Source organism: Carlito syrichta, unplaced genomic scaffold (assembly GCF_000164805.1).
Source record: "Carlito syrichta isolate Samal-C Ts95f unplaced genomic scaffold, Tarsius_syrichta-2.0.1 Scaffold126498, whole genome shotgun sequence".
Classification (NCBI taxonomy): domain Eukaryota; kingdom Metazoa; phylum Chordata; class Mammalia; order Primates; family Tarsiidae; genus Carlito; species Carlito syrichta.
In genome coordinates, this window is record NW_007070594.1 from 95,273 (window position 1) to 115,706 (window position 20,434).

The 20,434-nt window shown below is 49.8% G+C and overlaps 1 protein-coding gene across 1 annotated transcript in view; it reads right to left on the reverse strand.

Moving 5' to 3' along the window:
* The window catches only part of EVC2 (EvC ciliary complex subunit 2), a 132,512-nt gene that overhangs the window by 94,981 nt on the left and 17,097 nt on the right, over positions 1-20,434 (reverse strand). The window contains exons 5-7 of the mRNA XM_008048680.1: positions 20,229-20,335; positions 15,982-16,035; positions 982-1,116 (exon numbers count right to left, since the gene is read on the reverse strand). Of these exons, the coding sequence (XP_008046871.1) occupies positions 982-1,116; positions 15,982-16,035; positions 20,229-20,335 (296 nt within the window). The remainder of the gene's footprint in view (positions 1-981; positions 1,117-15,981; positions 16,036-20,228; positions 20,336-20,434) is intronic.

Here is a 20,434-nt window from a genome sequence, read left to right on the forward strand (position 1 = left end):
GGGGCCTGGGGGAGGGCCTCCACCCTGCCAGGAAAGGCCTTGGAGGACTCCCAGGGAGAGGGGACACCCAAGTTGAGTCTTAAAGGACGGTAAGAACCGCACTACCTGCAGAGGGAAGTAAGGACTGGAAAGGAATGCAGGTGTGAAAGGAAGAGCTTGGCCCTCTTCAGGAAGCCAAGTCCCCGGCGAGGAGGGGCTTCAGGCGTGAGGCAAGAAGTGGCAGGAGAGGCAGGTAGAAACCAGTCTCCGGAGAGTCATAGGTCAGGCTCCGGGGTCTGCGCTTCGCCCAAGGACGACTGCGAATCTCCCAGAGCCTTTCCACAGGGAATGCAGAACAGGGCCTGAACGGGTGGATGGAAAGAACACAAAGCTGCCCACACAGGCCGGATGCCAGACTCGGGAGTTTTCACGCCCAGTCATTGGTTAGAATCAACAGGGAGCTTCAGAAAATGACAAAGTCTAGACTGGGTGCAGGTCGCACCCTGGGAGGCCAAGGCAGGAGGGTGGCCTGAGGCCAGGCGTTCAAGGCCAGGCAAGGTGACACAGTGAGCTCCTGTGTCTACCAGAAGTTTTTAAAACCAGCTGGGTATGGTGGCACGTGCCTGTAGTTCCAGCTTCTCAGGAGGCTCAGGCAGAAGGATCACTTGAAGCCAGGAGGTTGAGGCTACGGTGAGCCATGATCGCCCCACTGCGGTCCAGCCTGGGTGACAGAGCGAGACCCGCTCTCCATAAATCGATAAAATTTTAAAGTAAAAGTGACTATGATTATGCCTGTGAATAGCCACTACACTCCAGCTTGAACAACACAGCCTAGACACTGTCTCTACCAGAAGAAGAAAACAAAAACGAACAATGGGGGCACCTCCTGGCACAAACAGATCTCAGTCTTGGAGGTGGGCCCTGGCACACGTATTCGTCTACAGCCCCCCGCGTAGTTGGGCTGGGCCACCAACCAGACGGCCTGAGAGAAAGAGGACTCACCCGATGTCTGGCAAGCATGCTTCCCTGCAGACACTGATATCGATCCACGAAGAAAAGAACTACCCAGGTCAGCACCAGGGAGAGGAGGAACGCAACGAAGAAGCCCGCTGCATGGAGGCCATGGTGTGGCAAAACCTGTGGGGACAAAAGATAGAGGACTCGTGCCCAGTCACACTTTATGTCTCCCGAGGCATGGGGATGACCAGGAGTCTGAGCAGAGCAAGCAGGGGGCCCGCGAGCTCACCTGTGTCCTGGAGGACTTCCCTGGTCCTCTCTGAACCCGAGTTTCCTCAGTGCACTAAGCAGGATGGGCACCTCCAGGAGCGGATGCATGGCGGCCTGCACACAGTAGGGCCATCCAGCCCCAAGTCCGGGCACATCACAGGCACTCAAGAATGGCAAATTCCCAAACCAAACATGTGACCATCCTCAGACCGTGGGGCCATGACATTTTTCGAGAGTTAGGGGCAGAATTTTGCAGGAGGAAGGGGGAGAGACCACAGCACCCTCACCTTCCCGCTACACCTTTGTTGATTAGACAATTAAACCTCATTTCTTACTGCATCAGGTTTAGGGAATGTCCCTTTTCTTATTACTAAGAGAAACAGTGGCATCAGCGCCCTACAGGCGCCTCCATTGGCCCTTCCCCACTCCTGCCCTCCAGCATTTTGCAGGCTGATAACATACACATTTTGTTCTGCAACCACAATGCAGTCTTTGTGTTTGTTTATAGGTTAATCCTAGAAACTACAAGTTGGAAGAGATCGTGTCATTCTATGGTTAGGCAAGTGTGAATCGTGGCAGAACAAAATAAGTGGATGCGCTCCTGTGGCTCAGGATCTGTTCCTCAAAAGTGTGCGTTTCCAGTGAAGTCCCCTTGCTCACGCTTTATCAGTCAATCCACACATTGCTGCAGTTGTTAGTGTGCTTGGATTCGGGTGAAGCTTGCCTTGTGTAACTTTTGTCTTGCCTCAGGTTTCTCGTTGCCTTTCTTTCTTCTTCCTGGTATACACCCATTAATGACGCCCTCCGTCACCGAGAGTCAAATCTATGTTTTCTTAGAGTCATTATGACCAGAGTGCTCTGGCTTTCTGACTGAGTCAGACCCGTCTACCCTCTCGACTTGCCGACAGCTGCCCGGCCGGGCTTTCTCTTCACTGCCTTTCACATCACCACAGCGCCGCAGGCGGACGAAGACTGCATTTCTCGCATCCCACGGACCGGCTTTTCTTGGATACTTTTCTTTTCATTTCGGTGGCGCATCCTCAGTATTTACTACTCTTAAGTAAATTTGTTGAGAAAAAGTGTTATTTTCTCACATGCCTGACAATGTTGTCACTTTGTCCTCATTTCAGTTGATAGCTTGGCTGGGTATGAACTCAAGGTCCAAAACCACTTTCCCTCAGAATGTCGATGGTGTCACTCCACTGTCTTATGGCGTGAGTGTGACGAACAGCCTTTTAGAAGGATCTGGTTTTGCTTTCTGGGTGCTTTTAAGTTGATCTCCATTCCCCCATAGCTCTGAATACTCAACCACTTAAAATGAGAGTTTGAATACATTTAAATTGATATAAAAAGGCTTCCATCCTGATGTAACTTTGTAAAAACTACACATAACTATATACACAGTATAGCCCCAAGTTCACTAAAACTGATATGATACATAGCTATGCATATGTAAGTTACAGAGAAAATCCTCAATAATTCTTAGGATTTGATTTCTTAATTAAGTTTTCCATCTTCATGCTTCTGTATTTTCTGAGATCTATACAATGGGCATGTATTACTTGCATCGTAGGAGACCAAGATAAAACTACTGATAAAAATTTTAAGGTAAGTTTGGTAGACAAGGACTACCCAGATCCTCCTTCAAAGAAGGACTTGGTGCCCAGCTATGGGCCATGTGGTCAGTAAACAGATTCCAGCTTCAAGGTCTGAATCAGCTGCAGAGAGTCACCTCACCCAAGGTTGTGCCCTTCTCGGACAGCCAACATCTGGTAGCAGGGGACACTGGCTGGACACTTTCGCCTGGCAAGGCAACACTCACTTCACAGCTCCTGCCAGATTGGCTGAGGCTCTGTCAGTCCAGATCACAATTCCACTTCTTCTTCTGTCCAGTCCTGCTTCCTTCTTCCTTTTACAGGGGATGGCCGGTTGTGCCGAGGCTCCCTGAGACCACCTGCAGTCTTATACTTTGCTGGGAGGACTCGCAAGAGGCGGCATATCGTCCTACTCACAACTACAATTTGTTACGGCAAAGAGACACACAGCAAAGCAAAGAGAAGCGATGAGTGGGGCAAATAAAGGCCAAGAAAAACCAGGCACAGGCTTCCAGAGTCCTCTCCCAGGGGAGTCACAAAAGACATGCCTAATTTCCCTGTCAAAGGGTGGTGACAACTCATGGGAAACGTCTTTTTACCAGGCAAGCTGAACAGGGACTTGGTGTCCAAGTTTTTACTCAGGGCTGATCACTTAGGTACCTTCTGTCTAACATGTACCAAAATTCCAGGCTCTCAGAAGAACAGCAGGTATTCAGCATAAACCATATTGTTAACACAAACTGTTCTGGAACACTAAGCCATTCTTATCAGTTTGGGGAAGGGGAGATACTCCTGAAATCTAAGTTCCCAGGCAACAGCCAGGGTGCCTTTTCAGCAGGTCTTTCTAAGAATAATAGTGTCGGGTCAGATATCAACTTTCTTCCACACACTGGTAAAAATAGTATACCCCAAATTCTGCCTCAGCATCTGTTTCCAGGAAAGTCAGCCTATGACAAGCTTAACTGAAAATGGCTACAGACCATGGGACCCCAAATGTATTACACAGCAGCTAGATGACAACTAGCCTGTTCCTCATTCCTGTGGCCACAATGCAGGGTGTCATCAAGGTGAGATTTTTCCGACAGACCAACCAGGTCAACCTGACCTTCCAGACTGTCAAAGCCAAGTTAGGTCAGAAAGGAGGAGCTTTGGTTCCAGTGTTTACTGGAACCTGAATAAAAGTGTAATACCACGTGTTGACATGTGATAAATCAGCCTCTGTCCAGAGAGGCTGCTATGAGAGGATGCTAGACAACCAGCTGTTTTCATAGGCTAACATCCATTAGCCCAAAAACGAAATCCAAGTTGTTCATTTGTTTTGGAAATATCCCTCTGATCCCTGAGTTCTGACTGTGTACCTACTAGATAAGAAAAAAAAATCAATAAAGTGGACAAATATGACAAGCATTGCATGGAGGCTACATGAAAAATATTGATGGAAAGGAAACCAACAACAAAAAAAATCTGCCTCTAAAGCGAACACAGGAGCCAAAGATCACCCATTTGTTTCCAAGTCTACTCTCTCAAGAAGGCAACAGCTGTTCTTACAGCTCTGGGAAGAGGGATGGGAAGTACAAGGGTCTGACAATTGATCTCCTACAACAAGATATGCTGAAATCCTAACCCCAATACCTAGGAGCGCAACCTCGTTTGGAAATTGTGTCTTTATGGAAATTGTGTCTTTTATAGATGCGATCAAGTTAAGATGAGGCCATATTAGCTTAGGGTGAGTCCTAAACCCAATGACTGTGTCCCTACAAGGAGAGAGATTTGCAGACACACAGAAGATGGATGTGTGAAGACAGAGGCTGATACTGGACTGATGGAGCCCCAAGAAATTCCAAGGATTTCCAGAGGCACCAGAAGCTAGGAAGAGGCAAGGAAAGATGCTCCTGTAAAAGAAACGTGGTCCTGCCAACAGCTTGATTTCAGACTTCTAGCCTCCAGAACTGTGAGAAAAGAAACATCTCTTGTTTTAACAGATCTCCAGGCTAGTGGTGATTTGTTATGGCAGGCTGAGGACACTAACAGTGATTTATGCACTTTATCTCATTCAATCTTCAGCACTCCTGTGGGGCATGTATTATCCTCATTCTACCGATAGACAAATGGAGATGCAAAGAGATAAAATAATTAAAGTTCACTGCTAAACGACACACAACTGAGTTAGCTTTGCTGGACTCCCACATTCCCCCTAGAGTTAGATACTACTTGCTGTCCAGGGAGCCGTGTGGTTTTCTATGACATTTTTAACCCCAATCTCCCACATCATAGTGGAAGTTACTTGTCTGACTGATGACAGCAGGAAACAAAAATCGGGATAGAACTAAATGTGGGCAGGATCCCTCTACTGTAAAAGGCAGGAACAGATCTCTCTCTCCTCTCTGTCTCACTCTGTCTCTCTCTGTCTCTGTCTCTCTCTCTCTGTCTCTCTCTCCCCCTTCTCTTCCTTGTTTTCTCTCTGCTCTCCCTGCCTCTCTCCTCCCATCCTCCCTCCTACCCTCCCACTCCACAAAGCAGAACTGGATAGCTGAGTCAGGCTACTCCCTTCTCTCCTCTTTCCACTCCCACCTTCTCTAAATCTGTATCTTGAGATCTTCCTCTTCTTTGACCAGTTGCGTGGCCAAGAGAATATGAAGTCGGAGGCACAAGACCCAGCCTAATGCTTAACGTAGCAACACACCTGCAGGCAGATCCTACCATTTTCCACCCTTCTTTCTAGCAACTCCTACTTTCTGACACCAAATGACTTAAGTAAACAGCGGTGGAACTCTTCTCTTTGGAGCAAGACTCTCGTGTTCTTCATTTAGCTGTGTTTCTAAAGTATGTGAGGCCCTGCCTCTACGACACCAGCGCAAGGCCTCTGCTCTTCAACGTGCTTCCTTCATGAAGATGGCCTAAGAAAAGTAAGGTCTCGATGTGCAGCTTTATGGGAAAGAGAAGGCGCCACAGGATCACCACCACTGCCATCACCATCAACATCATCACCACTCTGGTCATCACCGTCGTCACCATCACCACCACCATTTCAACGTCATCAGCGACCACCACCGTCACCGTTGTTCCCGTCATCAATATCAACACCATCCCCACCACCACCATCACCAAACAACAACGTCACCATCGCCATTGTCACCGTCGACTTCTTCACCACCACCACCACCATCACGGTAGCCAACACAGACTGAGCAGAGACTAAGTGTCAGAAATGGTTCCAAGTGCTTCACGTGTGTTAATCCATTTAATCCCCACCACAACACCCAGAGGTGGGTGCTTTGCAATCCCTAATTATCCGCTAGACTTTCTTTTTTTTTTTTTTTTGAGTTGGAGTCTCACTCTGTCGCCCAGACTGGAGTGCAGCGGCCGCTCCCGGCCACCACCGCCTCGACCTGCTGGGCTCCGGCAATCCTTCCGCCTCAGCCTTCCAAGAAGCTGGAATTACAGGTGTGCGCTACCACACCCAGCTCATTTTTTGATTTATTGTGGAGATGAGGTCTCACCAAGTTGCCCAGGTGGGTCTCAAACCCACGGGCTCAGGCAGTCCACTCACCTCAGCCTCCCAAGGCGTGGAATGACAGACTGAGCCACCAAGCCCAGCTCGCTATACTTTCAAAGTAGAAATAAGTTAAGCAAATGGTCCAAGGTCACAGAGGTGGTAAGGAGTGGACGCAAGGTTCAGGGCATGCCATCTGAACGACTTGCCTTCATGCCCCAGCTGCCTCTCCAGGATTCAGGCTCCTTTTACTGGGAGCCCTGCACTGAGTCATCAGGGCTACTGTTAACATTTTGATTCCCATTCTGAGTATACAGCTCTCCTGTTGGAGCTGAGTGAGTAGCAGGGCAGGATTTGGGAATTCCTGGATCTCTGGCCAAAAACCTTCATAATTCCTTCAAACTATACTTAGTTATCAATATCTTTATGGAACTTTTTCCAGAGACCAAGCCTCATTCCCTTGTTAATCTTTCAAACAACACTTTAAACTCAGAGTTCTTCCATTCATTTCACTCGTGTAGAAACCAAGCTTTGCTAGAATTCTGTTTGCCTAAAATTCTATTTAAATGGATGCCTCATCCTGGGATGCCAGGTTTGACTCCGTGTGTGGACATAGTGCTAAAATTCCAAATGGCCAGGTAATTCACCGAGGTGATGGAGCCCTGTGCTGGGCGCTGGCAGGACAGGGAAGAACAAGAGTCAGTCCCCGTGCCAGGCAGATACCAGTCCCACGAAGGAAAGACCAGATAGGAAGACGCTGAAGACACATGTGCCTGGGCGGAGGCTGGGGAGCCTGGAGGACTGGAGGAGGGAGGGGTGGCCCCTCTCCTAGCTCAAAGGACCAGAGGAGAATGATCCAGGCCAGGAGAAGAGTGAGCAGGAGAAGACCAGCCGGGGTAGGACCTGCAGCCAGCAAGAGAAGCAGCCCAGGCCCCAAGGGGCCTTCAGGGGCAGGTTAGGGATTTATCACTCCATCCTAAGGGAATAAGGGCACTCACTGCAGGGTTTTAAGCCAGGAAGAGACATGGTCAGATCGGTACTTTAGAGGTAACCCTAACTGCTGCGTGACTGCAGCCTAAAGGTGGGGTAAACCTGGATGCCATGGCCAAGGCAGAAGTGGGGGGACTGGAAACAGGCTGCAGGAGGCAACGGGACATGCAAGCAAAGACCACAGATTTGGTCCTAGGTGGGGGTTCAACTCCCAGATCCGCCCCCTGCCATACAGTGAATCCCTGAACCTCTCCCTCTTTGAGCTGAAATATGTTAAAAATAAAATTACCATGCAACTCAGTATTTCAACCCTAAGTAAACACACAAAATTATTAAAAACAGATATTCCAACAAAAGTCTGTACTTGAATTTCACGGCAGCACTATCCACAGAAGCCAAAAGGTGAGGAGAAAACCAAATGCCCTGATGAACAGAGAAGCAAAATGCTGTTGCATACCCATACACTGGGATATTATTCTGCCACAAAAATGGCTGAAGTCCTGATACATGCTATCACATAGAGGACCCTGAAAACGTTGGGCTAAATGAAAGAAGCCAGAGCAAAAGGACACCTATCATGCGATTCCACTCAAGTGAAATGTACAGTTGGCAAATCCATGGAGACAGAAGTCAGCTTAGTGGTTTCCAGAGGCTGGTGGGAGAAGGACAAGGGAAACAACGGATGCGCGAGTTTCTTTTGCAGTGGTGAAGAAGTTCTGGAACCAGACAGTGGTGATGGTAGCACACCACCGCGAGTGTACAAAATGTCAACAACAGTCATCTTTATGTCACGTGTACTTTACCACACCCTCAACCTAAGGGCTGATTTGGAAGGTCTTAGAACACAGGAAACCATACATCTGAGCGACCATACGACTGCCATTGTTAAGGTGAAGGGCAGGGCACAGATTCGAGGAATATTTAGGAGAGCTGACAGGATGTAGTGATTAAGTATGGAATTAATAGGTGTGCAGACTGCCAGACACAGGAGGAGCCAAAAATGCTCCCTGAATGTCTGGCTTGGGAGGCTGGGTCCTGGAGACCCACCCCCGCGGTGACAAGCAAAGATCTTGAAGCAACTGCGAGCACCAGAATCAGCCCCGAGTGCATCATACTTCTGAGACTTGCCTAGAAATGCTGCAGCCAAATTCTGCTGATAATCCTCGCAAATACAGACTTCAAAGTGCATATTTACCTTAAACCCTATTGTCTAAGAATAAAGAAGCAGAGGTGGTTATCGGGCTTCCCATCCTGCAGAGTCCTCGCTAACTTTCCTTCTTGCTTCTGCAAAAGAATCCTCCGTTATCACCACCCCTTTAATCATATATTAGCAGAAGCCAACGCCTTTGATGAATCCCATCATTGCACTTATGAAGAGCAATGCTAGATAAAAAGCCCTGTGAAAAATAAGGCTTCAAATGCTTAGGACCCAACACCAAATTATAAAAGCCTGATGAAGAAGTGTTTATGGATTTGACTTCAATTGTGTAATAAATATATTCCTATCCTTGTGGAAGGCAGGAAGCTAACATGTTAGCAATGGGTTTCTCTGGTGGTGGGATTATGGGGTGATGCTATTTCATTCGTCCAACTTTTCTATATGTGGGAGCTGGTAGTCTGGAAGGGATGTTTCCTCAAAATGCCCCCAACGGTCTGATATTAAATCCCATTCACTCACCCCCTCAAAACACAGAAGCCTGAAGGAAATGGGAGATTATACAGAATGCTTTTCCTGGAAGAGATTCTAGGAGTCATTCAGTTGACATTTACTTTGAGCTAGAGATCCAAGAAGCGGAGGGGCCAGTGGCTTCCTGACTCTCATCCCACAGTCCTCGAGGGGCAGCCCTGAGGACAAAGACACTCCTGGTTTCCCAGCCCACAGTTCCGGCAAGAGTGAGATCTTGGAAGTTGTCACAGGAAGAGCTGATCACACTCACTCACAGAGCCTTGCTAACCTGCCCATCCAGTCGACAGGGCTTGCATTCCAGAACAAACTGCTCAGCAGGATTCTGGACTGCAATGATATTGCATTTCAGGACCTCGGCCAGTTCCCATAGCTGCTCTGCACCTGAGTTTTTGACTCTAAAATGAAAAAGTGGAACTAGATAATCTTAGAGGTCACTTCCAGGGTCAAAAAAAAAAACCCTATTCTGATGCCAATGGAAATATATCAAGTGCCACCTGGAGGAAGAATCCCAATGTCACAGAGTTCCAGGGTTGAACAGATGTTCCCCCGCCATGGGAACCCAGCAAAGGATACAACCAGCTTGCCAGGGCGGGGCCTGTGAATCATAAAGTAGAGAGGTCAGCCAGGGCCCTACATGCTTAAGAGCTGCCCCAAAGGCAGGTGAAAACAGGAGGTGCAAAAACAAAGCGACCCAGTGACACCAGAAGAGAGCAGGAGACAGCTTCCCTGGTGGATCCTGAATGGGACCCCTCAGGGATATAAAGCAGGCAGGTTTGTGTTTCAAGAAAGCTCACTTTCGTGTGGAGGACAAGATGGTAGGGAGCAAAACTGGAGGCAGGGAGGACAGTCAGGAGGCTGGGACAGTGGCCGAAACAAGATTAAGGGAATGGCTGGTGGGGTGGCAACAATGCGACACAAAGAAGGGAGAAGCGACAACATGCAGTTGCTTGTACACCTTCAGGCCTCCGAATTCAACTGAAAGCCGCAAGAATTTGCCAACAGTTACATGACCCCACCACCAGGCTTCGAGGCCACCTCGCTAACCTTGCCCTTGGGGAACACCCATGTTGCGGATATGACCTGTGGAGGTATTCCTTCTCTTAGAAATTAATGGAGGAGGCTCTCTAATCTACTAAAGACACTGATCTTGTCTTTTGTGTATGTTGCAAATATTCCCCCAAGTTTCTCATTTCTCCAAGTGCTGTTTTTAAATAAAAAGTTTTCAACTATTTGTGTGCTCAAACCTATGGTTTCCTTCAGATCATATAATATTCAGTCCATACTTACTTTTTACAAACTGCTTTATCTATTAGATTTAATCTGATTAGTAATTTCATCTTTATTTTCCTTCGAAAAGATCCAACCAGTTGCCCCCCAAGTTCATGTATGACATACTCTTCTTCCATTGATTTAAAATCCCATCACCATTTGATTATACATATGAATATATGTGGGTGTAGACATTCCCTCCTCCCTCCTTCTCTCTCTTCCCCATCTTTATTTTTATTTTTTCTCAGAGAGAGACAGGGTCTTGCTCTGTTGCCAAGGCTAGAGTGCAGTGCCGTGATCACAGCTCACTGCAGCCTCAAACTCCTGGCCTCCAGTGACCCTCCTGCCTCGACCTCCCAAAGTGCTGGGATTACAAGTATGAGCTGCCATGGCTAGCTGCTGCTATTCTTTAGTTCCATTGATGTGATTTTCCTTGCAGCAGCGGCAGACTTCATTAGTGCAGTTTTATCACATTTTTAATGCCTAACTAGAACAAATCCTCCCATACTGTCCATCTTTTTAAAATCTTCCCATCCGGTTTCATACATTCGTATTCTCAGGTGAAACGATGATTTGATCACATTCCTCCCAAAGTCCCATCAGAATTACTACTGGGATTGGGCTCTAAACGAGTTAGGGTGCCGAGACAATTGGTCTTAATGTCTCTCTCTGATGAGACCTGAGTCCTGGCAGCAGAGCGTGGTGACCTGTTCCGGAGCCTTGTACAGCAGAGCCCAGCCTTTCATGACAGGTGTGATGAACGCAGAAGGCGATCTCCAGCACAGTCTGAGACCTGCACTCAGTGTTCAGCATGGCGTGATTCTTCTCTCCTCTCACAAGCACAGTCCTTATCCAGGAGGAAGAAGAATTCAGTTCTGGTGGAGAAGGGGAGCTCTAAAATATACAGATGAAATGGGAAGCACTTTCTCGGGGTTTCATTTTCTGGGGGACACGTGTCAGTTTCACCCTCAGGAAAGTAAGAGAAAACTAAGAAACTTCCAAGTGTCAGAGAATCCCAATTTTACACAATGGAAACTTCACATCTTGACCTTCAAACCTTTTTTAACTCCTTGATGAAAAATGAGGTGAGCTACTCCTATCCAACACGATCACACTTTCCTGGGATGATTCCACCACCTCTGCAGGTGCCTAAGTCAGTCCTGCTCCCTCATCCTTGTGTGCACCTCACCCTTGATTCGCTACCGACCAACATTAGCACGGGCTTAACCTTGAAGTCAGGCCTTCAGCTGTGTATTTTAGAACTCCCCTCCACACTGGAGCTGAATCGTGCCTTCAAGGCCCAGCTGAATTCTTCTTTCTCCGGGAAGCCTGCCAGTTTATCCAACCCACGGAGCGCTCTCTCTCTTTCCTGTCAGTATCCACAATACATACAATCTATATCTCGGGTCACAAACTCAGTCATGGTTGTGCATTGATAGTCTATTTTTTTTTTCACTTGCAGTCTCAGTGTGAGGGTGAAGATGGCAGGTGGGGGGACACCTGAGTTCCCAGGCTGTCCACACTCCTTTACTCTCTGAGATCTAACACTGAGTCTGGCACACACTGATAGCACCTATGTGGCCCCAGGGGCAACTAAGCATAAGACCCTGCTACAAGACGATCATTCTCCACAGTCACAGAACAGCTGTGTTGTTTTCATATGTAGGGCATAACAATGCTGATGGCAACAGCTGACATTTACTGAACACTCACAAAAAGCCAGGCACTGTGCTGAGTGCGTCACACGTATTGATCCATTTACCTTTGAGACAGGGCAGGGATGGGACTTGACCCCATTCCCACTAATGTATCTCTCCATACCTCATACCTGCTAACTGTAGGATCTAGTCCCACCCAGCTTAGCCAGTGAAGATACTAAGATAAGCAACATTCTGCCACATTTCACCAAAAATCTTACCCAAAGCAGGTGGCCCCTACACTCACAGGTGCACAGGACCAGGAAAATGACTGGTCATAACCCTTGCCTCATTACCATGCTAAAATCCCCGCCCAGGGAGGAGCTTTTCCGCCATGTTTTGACAATCGACAGTGCGCCTGCACCATCTAGACCACGTCTCTTCCTATAGTGACTCAGCAAACCAGCCCAATAAAAGACCTGAGCAGCTCCCTTCCAGAAGCCAGCCCCCGAGAACTCTTTTTTGTACACTGTCTCCTTTGTGCTGGGGCATGAGCCCCCAATAAAGCTTTGTCTGGGAAATCTCCTTGGCCTCATGTCAATTTCTATTGCATGGAGATCTTAAGCATCCATGGTCGGTAAAACAGTGGTAACCACCTGTGAGGTGAATGCCACTATTACTGTCATTAACAACTGGAGAAACGGAGGTCCAGAGAGTAAGTAGCATGCCCAAGGTCACAGGCAATCAGCAGAGGGACAGGAATTTAATGCCAGGTCTTCTAGTCCAAGAGTCTACTGTGCACACAGCACCACTGGAGGGTCCCACGTGCGGACGCCTCAACTCCCCACTCGAGTGCGCTCCCTGAACGTGGTCTACAACCTGGGGCTACCTGGCCCAGGTGCCGCTGTGGCTGAAATCCAGCCCCAGTTCCACTGCCAAGCCTTACACCCCAGGGTCTTCATCCTGGGTGGCACCTATTCCTTTTTCTCCTAGAGGCAATGTGAGTGGAGAGGCAGCCCCAAAGACCTGGGTCTGGCTCACTTCCATCCATGACAGAGCCTGGGGCACAGAAGGGCTCATAAATATGCAATAAATGAATGTCTTCTGCCCTCGGTCACAATCACACAGCAGTGGCCAATCACCTCCTGCATTGAGCGGCAATCATCATTGATAACAGAGGGCTCAATCAAGGGGTATTTACTTGTTGGCCACCCGCAGTGGGATGCACAGTGGGTGACATGGGTGAAGGCGACATGGCCTCATCCGCCAGGAGCTCATAGGCCAACAGGGAGAACAGTTACCTGTGTACCTGACTGGCCTGCTAAACTGCCTGCTTGCCACCGGCCAGCCTCATGCTTTCTGCACATCTCTTCTGTGCAGGACTGTGGCTCATCAAGAGGGGTGTGGTCCACTGCCTGACAGCAGGACTCTGAAGCCAAACTGCTTGGGTTCAAATCCTGGCTCTGGTACTCACCAGCTGTGGAAAGAGTTAACACATCCAATCCGAGACTGCCATCCTCCAAAAGGCCTGCCTGCAGGGCTGGGCCTTGGCTGGCACCTGGGAACATGGATCTGGTGTAGGGTTCCACATTTCCTGCTAAGGGTGGCTCCCTGTTCTCAGACGGTCTGTGCAAACAGTGTGGTCTATGTGGAAGCCTGCCTTCCTTCCGGGGGTCTAGAATCTTCGTACACGCCAGGCAGAGGGTGTCCACGGTGCCCGCCAATACAAACCCCGCACTGAGCCCCTAAGAAGCATCCCTGGTAAACAGCACTTGGTGTGTGTTCTCATAGCTCATTGCTGGGGGAACAGCGCACATCCAGTGTGACTCCACGGGGAGGGCACTCTTGGAAGCGTGAGGATGATTCATCCAAACCTCCCCCTGCACGCCTTTTCCCTTGGCTGATTTTGCTTTGTATCTTTTCACTGTGGTAAGTCACACCTGTGAGTAAAACGACGCCGTGGGTCACTTCATGCTGGAGATGTGTTCTAAGAAACGCACGGCCAGGAAATTTCATCCCTGCGCGAACATGGTGGAGGGCACTTACTCGCACCTAGATGGTAGAGCCGATTACACTCTTATTGCTCCTAGGCTACAAGCCCGTACAGCAATCGCTACACTGAATCCCGTCGGCAGTTGTAACACGAAGGTAAGTGTTTCTGCATCGAAACACAGAGGAGGTACAGCCAAAATAAGGCATAAAAGATAAGACAGCTGGGCTCGGTGGCTCAGCCTGTCATCCCGCGCCTTTGGGAGGCTGAGGTGAGTGGATTGCCTGAGCCCATGGGTTTGAGACCCGCCTGGGCAACGTGGCGAGACCTCACCTCTACAGTAAAATCAAAAAGTTAGCCGGGCGTGGTAGCGCGCACCTGTAATTCCGGCTACTCGGAAGGCGGAGGCGGAAGGATCGCCGGAGCCCGGCAGGTCGAGGCTGCGGTAGCCGGGAGCGGCCACTGCCCTCCAGTCTGGGCGACAGAGTGAGACTCCAACTCAAAAAAAAAGAAATGAAAAAAATTTTTTTTTAAATTTTTAAAAAAGAGAAGACAGAGTATGCCCGCAAGGGGACTTCCCACAAATGGCGCTGTTAGGACTGGAAGCTGCTCTGGGTGGGTCAGTGAGCGGTGAGTGAATGTGAAGGCCCAGGGCATGCCTACGCGCCACTGCAGACTTAAAAACCCCGGTCACTTCGGCTACGCGGCATTTATCTTTAAAATACTCTTCTTTCTTCAACAATAAATGAAGCCTTGCTTTCTGTAACTTTTATTTTAAGGACTTTTTCCTTTTTAAACTTTTTGACTCTTTCGCAATGGCACTTGGCTTCAAACACAAACACACTGTACAGCTGTACAAAAATATTTTCTTTGTTTCTATCCTTCTATAAGCTTTTTTCTACTAAGGTGATTTTTTTTATTCCTTAAAGTTTTTCTACAAAAACTCAAACACACCCACGAGCCTAGGCCTTCACAGGGTGAGGACCATCCATCGCACTGTCTTCCACCCCCAAATCTCGTAGCACTGGAAGGTCTTCAGGGGCAAAAACATGCATGGAGCTGTCTTCTCCTGGGATGACAACACCTTCTTCTGGAACGTCTCCTGAGGGTTTTTTTATCATCATCACCGAGTATTATAGATCGTACACATTGAATGTGCTAGACTTTTAGATGACAGGCAGTTCAGGAGGTGTGTGTGCACCAGCGCCATCACACAGGTGAGGAAAGCACTGCCCTGCAATGTCGCGTTGCCTACAGTATCACTGGGTGACAGGAACTGTTCAGCTCCACGATCATCTGACGGGATCGCCAGCATAACACACAGGCTATCACTGACCAGAACGTTATTATGTGGCACCACAGAGGCAGGTGCCACGAGTCGTCCTAAAGACTCGCCAAGCCAGGGGTGGTCTGAGAGACCCCGACATTCTAGACATGGGATCACAGGCAAATGACTCATCCTTAATGTGTCTCCCTTTCCCCTTCTGTGAAATGGAAATGACTTGAGAATAGAATCTGTCTCACAAGACTCTGGTGAAGATTACGTGGTTCGGCATTAGAATGCCTGGCACTCAGTAGGTGCTTTAGAAGTGTTGAAGTGTTGTTTCACCGTGAATGAACTCTTGACAAATATACAATTGAGTGACTGCATGAGCTGCAAACGACCGAATTGGTGAATAAAAATGGCAAAGTCGTCATGGTGAACATCAGAAGACAGGAGGGACCTGACCACGGACTGCAGCATTCGGGAAGACCCGGGAAGGCAAAATGTCACCAGCAACTGGACCTGGTGACAAACATCAGAGGCAAGTGGGGAACAGCTGAACTGGGGCCCAGGTGGGTAGTGGAGCCTAAGTCTGTCTGTGCAGTGACCGACCTGTCTTGCCCAGGTGGAGGGTCTCTGGGGAAACCAGCCAGACAACTTCAGGCCACACAGGGGGATCCAAGAGCCTGCATGGAGTCTGCAGCCCCAGCGCACACCTGGCGAGCCAAGACCAGCGACCGGCCCCTCTTGTTGGCTCCAATGACAGGTAGGAGACCGACCCAGCACAGGTGTCAAAAGACACACAAGCATGAGGCAGGGAGGGGTGCCCAGGTCATACAGTTTCTCTCACCGTTATCTTTTCTTCTGCTGTGATGGTAAAAGCAGCTTTCAGCAGTGTTCTGTTCTAGAAAAAGGAAAAAGAAAACGCTCTAGTCAACGGTTCTGAAAGTCTGGCACATGGGGTAGCATGTGGTGCTGTTTCCAACCCACCATGCCTAGAGCTACCATCGGCCCCCGGTTGCTGGGTGGGTCCGATCCTGCAATGGTGTCACCTGTGGGGGAAGGGTCTGATTCCTCCTTCTCTTCCAAAGCCTGTGAGAAACCCAAACACCAACCCTAATAGCTAGGCAAGGCGGGGTAGTATGATCTTCTGTCAAAAGGCTCGGTGTCGGGTGTGGGCTCCGTGGCCCGCCGGCGTGTGCCATGGGCAGGCGCCTCCCGTTCTCCCAGTGTCTGCCTCCTCCGCAAGGGCGGACAGAATCCTGGGCTCTGATGGGACGGCTCACGCTCACCTCTCCTTCTCCACACGCCCCCAGCCCTGCTCCCTTAGAGTCTCTAATGCCCTCTCACACTTCTCTGCCGCGAAGATACGGGAAACAGACACGTCCAGGGCGAGTGCTATAACTAGGTGTCCAGCCACGTGGTGTCTGAGAAGACCCACCATGAGGACGTCCTTCCTGGAGGCAGAGGCAGAACAGCTTGCAACTAAAAGGCAGCACAGGGTGGTGGTTAGAGCCAGGCTGCCTGCCATCAGACCCGGCTCCATCGCTCACCAGCAGCAGGACCTCGAGCAACCTCTCTGTGCCTCAGTTTTCTCATCTGCGAAATGGAACCACACTCAACCCACACAGCTGCTATGAGGGTTAAATGAGGTCGCACACAACCTGGAAGAGTGCCAGGCACACAGAGTGCGTAGAATCTTACTGCTGTTGGTGGCAGTGAGTAGCAGCAGCAGCGGTCGTCAGAGTTGTATCGTTGCATACTACCCCTGGCCTTGGGACTGGCAGCTCCGAGTGCAGTGAGCTAAGCAGCCCCCGGACACTCATCACGGATGCCATGGAGGCACTGTTCTCTCCAGTCTGAGCTACGGGCCTCCCAAGGTCGGAACTCCCCTGACCTCTGCTCTGCATCAGCACTTGGGAGCACGGAGGCATCCCACCTCCTTTGTAGGCCAGCAGGGCCATCTGACGGAGGCTTCCGAGGAGACCAAAATGCCGCCAGTCCTCTTTCTCGGGAGGCTAGGGGACATTTCCAGAACAAGTTGTTAAAGAAGAGAGGACTGCGAAGCACTCGTATGGCCCTTTCTGTCCTTGTATTGCCTCTGCTTTGACACACGCACGGCGACAGCGAGTTTCAGGGTCTCCCCAGCACGATGTCCGAGGCTAAACTCAGGCCCATGTCGATCACATCTTGCTGTCTCTTCCCGCCCTCGAGGTCCCCGCTTTCTGCGCTTTCTGACCCCAAGGTCTAAGCAGAGAGGAGTATCACGTGTGCTGTGGAGCTGGTCTTCAGTGCCTTAAGTCTCTACGTCGGTAGGGATGTCTTTACTACATGAACGTCAAGGCCTAAGAAGCAGGCTTTAGACCCTAGCATGGTGAAGGCAGCCAAGTGGGATAGAGTGACGGATTTATAAGGTGGCATAAAATTCCTATATGTGTCATCAAGAACGTGAGATGAGTGCTCCAGCTTTTCCCTCTTGACCTGCCTTCATCTAGGTACTATCTGACCCAACCCACACAGATATGGTGGCTGTGTGTGTGTGTGTGTGTGTGTGTGTGTGTGTGTGTGTAGGTCCCAGACCCAAAAGTAACGCAGTTGTGACAGTACCTGTCTCTGGCCATGACAACGACATGTGCCTGGCACAGAAGTAGCCTCTTAACAAGCGGTACTTGTTTTTATTGCCTCCTCTCTTATTTGCACACGGTTCTAAAATGGCAGAACTAGCAAAGATTTGGGGGAGTCCCTTCATTTTTCAGGTGGGAAAACTGAAGCCCAGAGAAGGTGGACTGCTCCTGAAAACACAGCTGGGGTGGGGATTCCCAGCCACTGAAACGTCAGGCACGGCCTCTGCACTATTTTAAAACCACGCCTTTACCTTCCCACTTGCAGTGTAAGACTTGTGTACGACCAAACAGCAAGCAGAGGAAACTGGTGTTCCCACGTGGAGTTGATGTAAGTCTCGCTCAGACTCTGGGTCAGATCATTTTTGGCTCCCAACCCACATCGACCTCCTTGATGTTATTTATGAAAGCCCAGGAGTCACTCAGAGGGACTTCCAAGTCCAACGGATGAAACAATTTAAGAACTAGACACAGGAGTCCCTTGCCAGGGTCTACTTCTGACACTTATTCACTCAACAAATATTGACTGAGAGCCTCCTATGGCAGGGCCTGGGGAGGGGCAGTGCTAATAGTCTAACAGAGCAGGAAGGCAGGAGCTGAAGCCAGGGAGGCTTGGAGCTCCAGAATCTTCCCGTGAGCAGGTGGACCCTGCTCTCTGCACTTTCTTCTCTGTCCACAGACTTGTCCAGAGAGCTCCAAAGGCTTAAAAAAGGAAGGAAACCGAAGGTCAAATACTATATTATATTATACATTATATTATTATATATAATTTGATAGAACTCTCTCCTGTTTACAGATGAGAAAACTGAGGCTTAAAGAAATTTTTTTAAAACTGCCCAAGGTCATTGTTCCTTGTTCATCATTGTTCACTGATGTGTTCATTCATTCATTCAACAAACACTTACTGAGCACCTATTGTGTGCTGGGCTTTCTTTTTTGGCCCCGGGGACATAGCTGTGAAGAGGAGAGATGAGGTCCCTGGCCTCAGGGAGCTGGACAGAGTTAATATCACAGACAAGGAACCAGGTAAAGAAACACTGGACTATGTCAGGCCATGGCAGGGCGAGGAAGGCCACGTGGGAGCCCATGCACTTCCTGCTGGCCCAGCCAGCGCTGCCTGGGCACACCGGGACCGCGAGGCATCACAGCCACCCTGGCTTGAGCTCCTGACACGCCTGTCTGGAGATGGACGCTTCGGTCACATTTTATTCTGAGTTTCTGACTCGCTTTCCGACTCTCGCCTTACCTTAAATTCTGATTTTTCACTGACTTGGTTTCCTGTCCTTTGAAACGGTTGATGGTATTTCTTCTGGGAAATGCTATCCTATTTTTAAAAATCTCTCTTTGCCTCTATTTTTTGGCTTTATACCTAATTATTTTCTGAGAGATTTGTCATTTCCAACAATCTTGGATAGTTTCCTGATATCTGGCCTTTACCTTTTCAGCACCTTTCATTTTATCTAAAAGGTACCTAAGGCTTTTCTTCTTGTCGCCGCAGGAAGGAGGCACAGGCCCTGCAGCCTCGGGGAAGAAGGGAGCCCCTCGAGCAGCTGTGGACTCTGTCACGTGACCTGGGGCAATTACAGTCATGCTCTGAGCCCCAACCACAACTTCCACATCTGTGAGAAGGGACTCCCTCCAGAGGCTAAAGTCAGAATAAAACGCCGGAAGAAGCGAGAGCATCGTGAGCTCCTTGAAGACAAGGACCTCGTCTCCCCCAGCCTGTCCCCTGGGGCTGCAGCTTGGCCCAGGACCGGCAAACAGTCGGCATTCACCGCATGAGCGGACTCCCGAAGAGGTGAGGACCGGAGAGACTAACTGGGCTGCTGCGATAGGCCAAGTCCTAGCCCCCAGCGTCCCAGACTGTGACTGGATTTGGAGAGAGGGCCAGGAAGGAGGTAATCGAGGTAAAACGGTTTCAGCAGTGTGGGTTCCGGTCCTACATGGCTGGTGCCCTATGAGACGGGGAAACCAGGGCACAGACACAAAGAGAGGGACAACCCTGGGGGACACGGGGGGAAAACGGCCATCTGCAAGCCAAGGAGATGCCGGGGAGGAACCGACCCTGCTGACACCCTGATCCAGCCTCCAGGACTGTGAGACAAGAAGACCCTGGGGCTCTTCAGCCCCCGGTCTGCGGCGCCTTGCGGTGACAGCCTTGGAAGATGAAAAGCAACGGTAGCACTGGTTGGGTGCTTATAACGCGCAGGACACAGCGAAGGGAACCAACATGTAGCGGTTACTTATCCTTACAGTAACCCTGTGTCAGGCCCAGGGGGTTAAGCAGCTTACCCAAGGCCACAGCAGCGTGACTCAGGGGGCCAGGCTCATGGCTGTGTGTTGGACTCCAAGGCCCCGGTGACGGTGCGGAATGGCCGAAGGAACGAACGAGCAGATCTGGGGTGCTAAGGGTCAGTGTTTGTAAACAGCCCCCGCAGCAGAGACAAGACCGAGATCAAAGCAATAAAGGAAATACCGGTGAGGAGCTCTGAAAAGTGAGCTGGGCAGGAAGCACCCGGCTCTCCCCATTCCTGAGGTCTTCCTGCAGCGCGGCTGTGTAGCTGACCACGTAGGAGTCTCCCACTGTGCAGAGAGAAACACATGCGGTCAAGGAAGGTGCTTGGCCACGCCCACACCAACCCCCAGCCACGCCCACACCAACCCCCAGCCCTCCCACACCAG